Source organism: Onychomys torridus, chromosome 23 (assembly GCF_903995425.1).
Source record: "Onychomys torridus chromosome 23, mOncTor1.1, whole genome shotgun sequence".
NCBI classification, from domain to species: Eukaryota; Metazoa; Chordata; class Mammalia; order Rodentia; family Cricetidae; genus Onychomys; species Onychomys torridus.
Genome location: NC_050465.1, coordinates 20534203 through 20541153, shown reverse-complemented (window position 1 = coordinate 20541153; position 6951 = coordinate 20534203). Strand labels below are relative to the sequence as shown.

General features: G+C 43.9%; 1 protein-coding gene across 2 annotated transcripts; it reads left to right on the top strand.

Moving 5' to 3' along the window:
* Nucleotides 1-1199: 1199 nt before the first annotated feature.
* On the top strand, nucleotides 1200-5196 carry Txndc2 (thioredoxin domain containing 2). Of its 2 annotated transcripts, XM_036173450.1 has the most exons (3): nucleotides 1200-1341; nucleotides 2891-3175; nucleotides 3460-5196. In XM_036173450.1, the coding sequence occupies exons 2-3, from the start codon at nucleotides 3067-3069 to the stop codon at nucleotides 5178-5180; spliced, it is 1830 nt and encodes a 609-aa protein (XP_036029343.1). In that variant the 5' UTR covers nucleotides 1200-1341; nucleotides 2891-3066; the 3' UTR covers nucleotides 5181-5196. The 2 variants fall into 2 exon arrangements, with proteins under 2 accessions (XP_036029343.1, XP_036029342.1); XM_036173449.1 differs by lacking the exon at nucleotides 1200-1341 and having other exon boundaries at nucleotides 2846-3175.
* Nucleotides 5197-6951: the final 1755 nt, after the last annotated feature.

The window sequence follows — 6951 nt, the reverse complement described above, 5'->3', positions numbered from 1 at the left end:
TCCCGAATGCTAGGATTAAAGGTGTGTATGTCACCATTTTCTGGCCTCTATGTCTAGCTAGTGGCTGTTCTGTCCTCCGACCCCAGATAAGTTTATTAGGATGCACAATATTTTGGGGGAACACAATATCACCACACTCATCCCTTTTGTGACAGCTACAACCATCTAGGAGCCAAGAATAAGTGACCTATTGGGCCTCAGCCCTCCGCACCACACAGAGCTCATGGATCATCACAGAAGAGAGAGCAGAGAGAATGAAAGGGAAAGGGAACTGGAACGGGGAGGGGCACTGTGGAATGCTGTCTTCTGGATGTGACAGGGCTGTTGCGAACTCACAGCAGCTCCCTACACAAGACCAAGCCAACAAGACCAGTCAGGGTTCCAACAGGCAGTGCCAATCGGACTCAGTAGGCTGCAAAAGAGGAGACATGAAGCCAGGAATGAAATATGTGGAGAGTGCCTGGGGAGGAGGGGAAGAGGGCTTGGGGGCAGAGGGGAGGTGGGGAGGTGATCAAGGCACGTTGTTTGAAATTGTTAAAGAACAGATAAAATATATTCGATTGAAAAATGAATTTACTGATACCAGCATTACTTTCTCCCTTAATAGAATGTTTGATGCCAAAGCCCAGTGATAATGAAGTCACGACTAGGAGACGTGTCAAGTGTCTACAGACAACACAGGCACGCCACTCTTTAGACAACCTTCGTAATTCTGATTTCTTATAGTGTGGTGAAAGAAATATGAAAATTTGTTTAAAAAAAAAAAAGAATATGTCAGAATGCAAAACTTGAGCTGGAGGGATGGCTCAGTAGTTAAGAGCACTGGATGTTCTTCCAGATGACATAGAATTGGCTCCCAGCACCCAGATGGCAGCTCACAGCTGCCTTTAACTCTAGTTCCAGGGGACCCGATGCCCTCTTCTGGCCTCTGTGGGCACCAGGCATGCAAGTGGTGCCCGGACATTCATGCAGGCAAAACAGCCATATACATAAAATTAAATTGAAAACTTTTTCTTAAATGCAAAACTTCGTTTTCACATACATTTCTGGGACTAGATGTGCTATACAGAGTAAATGTGGAAAACAAGCAAGTGACCTCAAAATAACAGAATTCTATCTGCAAAGGTGTGTGTGTGTGTGTGTGTGTGTGTGTGTGTGTGTGTGTGTGTGTGTGTGTGTTGCTAAAGACAGGAACTCGGTCCATGCATTCTAGGCCAACTTCACTGCTTCGCTCCACCCTGAGCCTTGTGGAAAGGTAATTTGACTACAGTTTTGCATAGTGAGGTACCCTTGGCTGATTCACCTGGGACTAGCCACAGGGAGCTGCTCTTCAGATGAAAGGTAAGAGGATGGTGGAATTAAGTAGGGCTCATGGGGACCAGAAGAGGGTGTCTGGCAAGAAATGCATACTGGCTGCCATGTGGTGTTCCTCAGAGCAGACACATAGGAGATAGTTATATTGAGTACTGTAGTTTGCTCCTGAGTTGGAAACTTGGCTCTAGTAAAGGGATGTTGAGAGGTGGTCTATAGGTCTTTGTGGATTCTTCCTTCAGAAGGGATTCAGGTAGTTCTCATAATCCTAAGTCAGTTCTTGTGAGGAGAGCACGTGAGCTAGTTTCATGTCAACTTGACAGAAGCTGGAGTCATCTCAGAGTAGGGATCACTAGTAGGCAAAGTTTCTCTTCTGCCTGCCTGTTCCCAAATACCCAGCAGCCACTTCCCAAATAATTGACTCAGAGGCTTAATATTACTTATAAATGTTCAGCTGGTAGCTCAGGCTTATTACTAACTAGCTCTTACACTTAAATTAACCCACAATTCTTATCTATGTTTAGCTTGGTGCCTTTTCTCAGTGCAGCATTCTCATCTTGCTTCCTCTGCATCTGGCTGGCGACTCCTGACTCTGTCCTTCCTCTTTCCAGAATTCTCCCAGTCGGTCGGCCCGCCTATACTTCCTGCCTGGCTACTGACCAATCAACGTTTTATTAAACCAATTCAAGGGACAAATCTTTACAGTGTACAAGAACATTATCCCACAGCAATCCCCAATTGAGAAATTGCCTCTATGAGATTGGGCTGTAGACAAGTATGTAGGGCATTTTCTTAACGAGTGATTGATGTGGAAGGCCCAGACCATGGTGGGTGGTGTCATCCCTGGGCTAGTGGTCCTGAGTTCTATAAGAAAGCAGGTTGAGCAAGCCAAGATAAGCAAGGCCAGGAAGCATCACCCCTCTATGGCCTCCGCATCAGCTCCTGATTCCTGCCCAGTTTGAGTCCCTGCCTCAGTTTCCCTTAGTGGACTGTGATTCAGGATATGTAAGTCAAATAAGCCCTTTCCTCCCCAAGTTGCTTTTGGTAATGTTTTTGACTACAGTGGTAACCCTAACTAAGAGAGTAAGCATAGCTCTTCTCCACGCTCTGGCTTCCTGTGTCATGTGACTTTCTTGTTTGTGCTTTCTTCATTGTGGGGACCTCATATCCATCTGCCACGAATCCTTCATAAGAGCCAAATGCTGGGGCCATCCCTTTAAATTTCCAGAACAATGATCTAAATAAATCTCATGTTTTTGCAAAGTACCTAGCTTCAGTTGTTTGGTTACGGTATTAGAAAAAGAAACTAACACAATGAGTCATAAAGAGAAATCTGGTGCTAGAAAATCCTGGAGGAAGATGATAAGAAAGTTGGTTTATACTCCTGGTGTAGACAGACTATTTGGCAAAGAGTAGAGTCCAGAATAATATTTGAGCATAGGCTTTGTACCCTGACCTATCTTGGCCATATAACTTCTCTGAGGCTCAGTTTTCCCATCTGTAAGGTGCTGATCACAATGGATCTTACCTCAGTGGTTGGTTGTATTTGAGGAAATAATGCCTGTTTATGTATCCACAGCATCCCACAGCATGACAACCAGCACTGAGGCTGCCATGAAGCTTTCCCAAGCTACTGTCGGAGTCCTGGTTGGGAACATCAGCTGTGGAGTGCCGCCTGAGCATTAAGTTGTTAGCACACTTTGTTCTTAGTTTGGCTCTAGAAGAAAACCCTAAGAAGGACCCCCCACTCCAAAAATGAGTCAAGACAAGGGGCTGGACATGAACAGTGTTCAAGCAGGAGCCCCTGAAGAACCAGTCATGAAACTAAACCATCAAGGGCTAGCAAAGGAAATTGACACCAATGGTAAGAAGGAAGAGGGTTGGTTACCTTAGGGACCCACGAATTTGGGGAGCAGGTGGCTGGGTTAAACCGAGAAAGGAAAGTTGTTGTTAAAGCAAGAAATACATTTGAGACCCACATAAGCATCACTGGTGCCTGGCTCTCTGATGAATGAAGTTACTCAGATTTGTACATTATTCATACAATTCATTCATGAAATCTTTAAGCATAAGTCTTCCTTGGTTTAGATATTCAGTCTTTTCTTTCTTCTTTTGCATTTCTACTTTATTTATTTATTTTTTGTTCAGAAAATCCATTACAGGTTCTATCCAAAAATGAGGCTCTTCTGGTCCCAGGGTTCTTGGACACAGAGTGGGCCAAAGAGAAGGCCATTGTTCCCATGGTCAGCAACACACTCCATATGTCCACAGAGGAGTCTGAGATCTCACAACAGGTTAGTGACACCCCAGAAAATACCGTCCATTCTAAACATGGAAATAGTTCCAAGTCTTCAGCAAAAACAACACAGCTGAAACAGGGCAACACCTCAAAGCCCTCGGTCAAAGCTGATAATCCAAAACAGAAAAACATTTCTAAGACGTCAGGCCACCATGCACAGACAAAGCATAACAACGTACCCAAGTCCTTGGCAAAAACTACCCATCCCAAACAAGAGACCACCCACAATCCTGCAGCAAACAACATCTATCCCAAGTCATCCGAGGACACCATCCAATCCAAGGAAGGTGACATCCCCAAGTCCTTAGAAGACACCATCCTGTCCAACAAGAATGACATCCCCAAATCCTCACAGGACACCATCCTGTCCAAAGATGCTAAAATCCACAATCCCTTAAAAGATAGCATCCATTCCAAGGAAAGTCACATCTCCAAGTTCTCACAGGATACCATCCTGTCCAAAGATAGTAAAATCCACAGGCCCTTAAAAGACAGCATCCAGTCCAAGGAGAGTGACATCCCCAAATCCTCACAGGACACCATCCTGTCCAAAGATAGTAAAATCCACCAGCCCTTAAAATACACCATCCAGTCCAAGGAGAGTGACATCCCCAAGTCCTCACAGGACACCATCCTGTCCAAAGATAGTAAAATCCACCAGCCCTTAAAATACACCATCCAGTCCAAGGAGAGTGACATCCCCAAGTCCTCACAGGACACCATCCTGTCCAAAGATAGTAAAATCCACCAGCCCTTAAAATACACCATCCAGTCCAAGGAGAGTGACACCCCCAAGTCCTCACAGGACACCATCCTGTCCAAAGATAGTAAAATCCACAAGCCCTTAAAAGTCCAGTCCAAGGAGAGTGACATCCCCAAGTCCTCACAGGACACCATCCTGTCCAAAGATGTTAAAATCCACAAGCCCTTAAAAGTCCAGTCCAAGGAGAGTGACATCCCCAAGTCCTCACAGGACACCATCCTGTCCAAAGATGTTAAAATCCACAAGCCCTTAAAAGTCCAGTCCAAGGAGAGTGACATCCCCAAGTCCTCACAGGACACCATCCTGTCCAAAGATGTTAAAATCCACAAGCCCTTAAAAGTCCAGTCCAAGGAGGGAGAAATCACTAAGTCCCCAGAAGACACCATCCAGTCCCAGGAAGGTGATATTATCAAGTCCCCAGAAGATGAAGAGCTACCCAAGGAAAGCAAAATCTCACACTTGGAAGAACTGGAGTCTCTAGAGAAAGACTTTGTGAGAGTGGTCATAGACAAGGAGGAATTTGAGGAGGCGCTTAAAGAGGCTGGGGAGAAACTGGTGGCTGTGGACTTCTCTGCCTCGTGGTGTGGGCCTTGCAGAACCATGCGGCCGTATTTCCATTCTCTATCTGTGAAACATGAGGACGTGGTGTTCCTGGAAGTGGACGCTGATGACTGTGAACAGCTGGTGCAGGACCGTGATGTTTTTTGCCTCCCAACTTTCCAGTTTTATAAAAAGGAAGAGAAGGTGGGTGAATTTTCTGGTGCCCTTGTGGAAAAACTGGAAGCAAGCATTGAAGAATTAAAGTAATCATATATTCTGAACATCATAAATGAGTTAATAGCTGATTTCTCTTTAATTAAAAAAAAAAAAGATTAAACAAATGTGTTCTCCCAAATGGCTCTGTTTGTCTATCAGAAACATGGAAGCCCACCTTTTATCTGAATCAAAGCAAAGAATGGCCATATTTTTTCTTGGCAAAAAGAAAAAGAAAAGAAAGGAGGTAAGATTAGAAATTCCTTGGGTAGAATCAGATAGAAAGTCCTGCTATCTTATTTTTCAATCCTTTCTTTTAATTCACATTTGAAAGTCTTCATCTTTGATTATTTACAGTAACCCTGGAAATCAGGTGATCATTCTACTGAAGGGCAGTGGAAAGTCCTTGTCCCATGTATTTTCTGCTGCTCACAGGTCTTTAGGGGTTTTGATAAGAAACTTCTGGAAACCAAGGATTGGACTGAGTCACATGTCTTTGCTATTCTTTTGTACTAGAAATGCTACAGAGATCCACACACCAAGGCTGTTTCCGGTTTGTAGGAATTGTTTCATTAATCGGTGCTTACAAAATCCAAGACAGAATTCTAAACAAGGCTTCTCAGAGGCTTAAGTCTGAGTAATCATTGTTGCCATTATGACATCACTACTTCGGTGGAAAATTGCTTAAATTGTCTCTTGGTAACTGGGTTCTCGATTCCTGTTCTCAGGTGTCTCAAAAACCAAAGACCAGGTCTGGACTGGGTAGTAACTGGGTTCAGAGGTCTTATTATCTTTTAAGCAGCCTGTAGAGGATTAGTTGATACCTAGAGCTGGCCCTACCTTACAAGACAGACTAGATGGGTTTGGCCAGCTTCACTCACTTGTGATGCCTGTAACCTTCCAGAAGTTACTTTGTGTTCCTTTGCTCTAATTATTCTTGTTGTTGCTAATGTTATTGTTGCGTCAAAAACATTTGACAGGAGCCTACCCTCAATGAATTCTAAGTGCCCAATGCCATATCATTAGCTTGAGGCACTAGATTGTATAGCAGAGTTCTAGAATTTACCCCAAATAAATGAGTCTTTGCACCACTGAACAACTCTTGTTTACCCTTGTGCCACTCTGGAACCATCCTGTTTTCTAGTGATTCAAAGTATTTTTTGTTTGTTTTTCGAGACAGGGTTTCTCAGTGTAGCCTTGGCTGTCCTGGAACTTGCTCTGTAGACCAGGCTGTCCTTGAACTCATAGAGATCTACCTGCCTCTGCCTTGCAGGGGCTGGGTTAAATTAAAGGGCATGCGTCACCACCACCCAGTGATTCAAAATATTTTTAAAATATGAAGTATTAGTAAACATTAAAAAAAAATCAGCTTTCCTTTTTTAAAATGTGGCAATCCAACATTTACATGGATTCAAGAAGTGAAGCTAGTTTTAGGGGCTGATTGTAGGTCTCCTCATTGGGGAAGTATGTGTACCCTCTAGCCCTTGCTCCAGATCCTTGTGTGACAATCTCCCTGGTAAGTCAGAGTAGGACAGCCCCTACCACCTTCCACTGGGCACCACTGACCTTCCTTAGAGACACCTGTCACATGCTCCTTTGCAACAGTGACATTAATCACATGACAGTAGCAAAGAAAATAACCTATACGCTTGGCCTTCTTTCCAAAAGTGACTCAGAATGAATGACCTACAAAAGCATTAATGATGAGACAGCAGGGAAGAGGAATTAGAACTACGCAGGAATACTATGTCAGCTCTGAGGGCATAAATTATCGCTCTGTGTGAGCAGCAAGTTTTGTTCTGAGTTTCTTCAGCAATGGGAGAGA

Bases quoted from the DNA above. Each gene is read 5' to 3' on its own strand.
- Txndc2 (XM_036173450.1), top strand. From the start codon at position 3,067: ATGAGTCAAGACAAGGGGCTGGACATGAACAGTGTTCAAGCAGGAGCC. The intron at 3,176-3,459 runs GTAAGAAGGAAG...TTTTTTGTTCAG, and splicing joins AAAGGAAATTGACACCAATG to AAAATCCATTACAGGTTCTA.